Genomic DNA, 1042 nt, shown 5'->3' on the forward strand with positions numbered 1-1042 from the left:
TGGCGCAGGGTCCCCCTCCCGGTTGGCCTCACAGGCCGTCCCTCCTCTCCCAGCAGGTACCCCCCTGGCGTGGTGGGAGTGGCCCCCAGCGGCATCCCGGCCGCAGTTGAAGGCATTGTCCCCAGCGCCATGTCCCTGTCCCATGGCCTGCCCCCCGTGTCCCACCCGCCTCACGCCCCTTCTCCCGGCCAAACCGTCAAGCCCGAGGCGGATAGAGACCACGCGAGTGACCAGTTGTAGCGCGGACGCAGCTCGGAGCCTCGGCGCCGGCGGGGCCACGCCCTCGGACGGGCGTGCGGAGGAGGCACCGGGCGGCCGCGGCGCTGCAGAGACTGTCCCGGCGCCTGGCGGGAGGCGGCGGCGGCCTCCGCCACGTAGTTCCGTCCCGAGGGCCGGTCGCTGCCGTGTCCCGTGCGTCCTCGTTAAGCAAAAGAAGTTAGTAGTTAATTCTATCATGAATGTTCTTGTCTGTGCACAGTCTTTAGAACATCACAGAGGATTTGTTTGCTTAGCTGTCAGCAGAAAGAAAACCTGGGGCGCGTCCGCGCGCCGCTTTCAGGGTTTTCCCTTCTGTTCGTTGGAACGCGCCCGGAGAGAGCAGCTGGCAAACTTCTCAGGACAATGAACCCCTCCCGTTTTTCTTTCTATGCCACACAGTGCATTGTTTTTTCTACCTGCTTGTCTTATTTTTAGAATAATTTAGAAAAACAAAACAAGGCTGTCTTTCCTCATTTTGGCATGAACCCCTTGTTCCAAACGGAGACGGCTCGCGAAGCGGCGGAGGGCCGAGCTGCAGCTCTGCCGCGGCGCCTGCCCGGGCTGCGCGGCGCCGTCCTGCTGATGTGGTAGGCTAGCAATACTTTGGTTAAATCATGTTTGTGACTGTAACCATTTGTATGAATTATTTTAAAGAAATAAAAATCCCAGAAAGTCGGCATGCCCAGCGTCTGTTTTGGCGGCTTCGTCTCAGAACACGGGCGGATCTCAGTTCTGGCTCTCGTGGCGTGGGGGCCGGAGCGGGCAGCCCTGGGCGCGCGTGTGC

At 60.6% G+C, this 1042-nt stretch overlaps 1 protein-coding gene across 3 annotated transcripts in view; it reads left to right on the top strand.

Annotated features, from left to right (window-relative positions):
* CTBP1 (C-terminal binding protein 1) overlaps positions 1-935 on the top strand; it is a 21617-nt gene extending 20682 nt beyond the window's left edge. For 2 of the 3 annotated variants that reach the window (XM_019658060.1, XM_019658063.1), the window contains one exon: positions 54-935. In XM_019658060.1, coding sequence (XP_019513605.1) covers positions 54-240 — 187 coding nt within the window. In that variant the 3' untranslated portion in view covers positions 241-935. The remainder of the gene's footprint in view (positions 1-53) is intronic. The other variant, XM_019658062.1, reaches the window with a different exon arrangement.
* Positions 936-1042: the final 107 nt, after the last annotated feature.

Source organism: Hipposideros armiger, unplaced genomic scaffold (assembly GCF_001890085.2).
Source record: "Hipposideros armiger isolate ML-2016 unplaced genomic scaffold, ASM189008v1 scaffold_282, whole genome shotgun sequence".
NCBI lineage: Eukaryota > Metazoa > Chordata > Mammalia > Chiroptera > Hipposideridae > Hipposideros > Hipposideros armiger.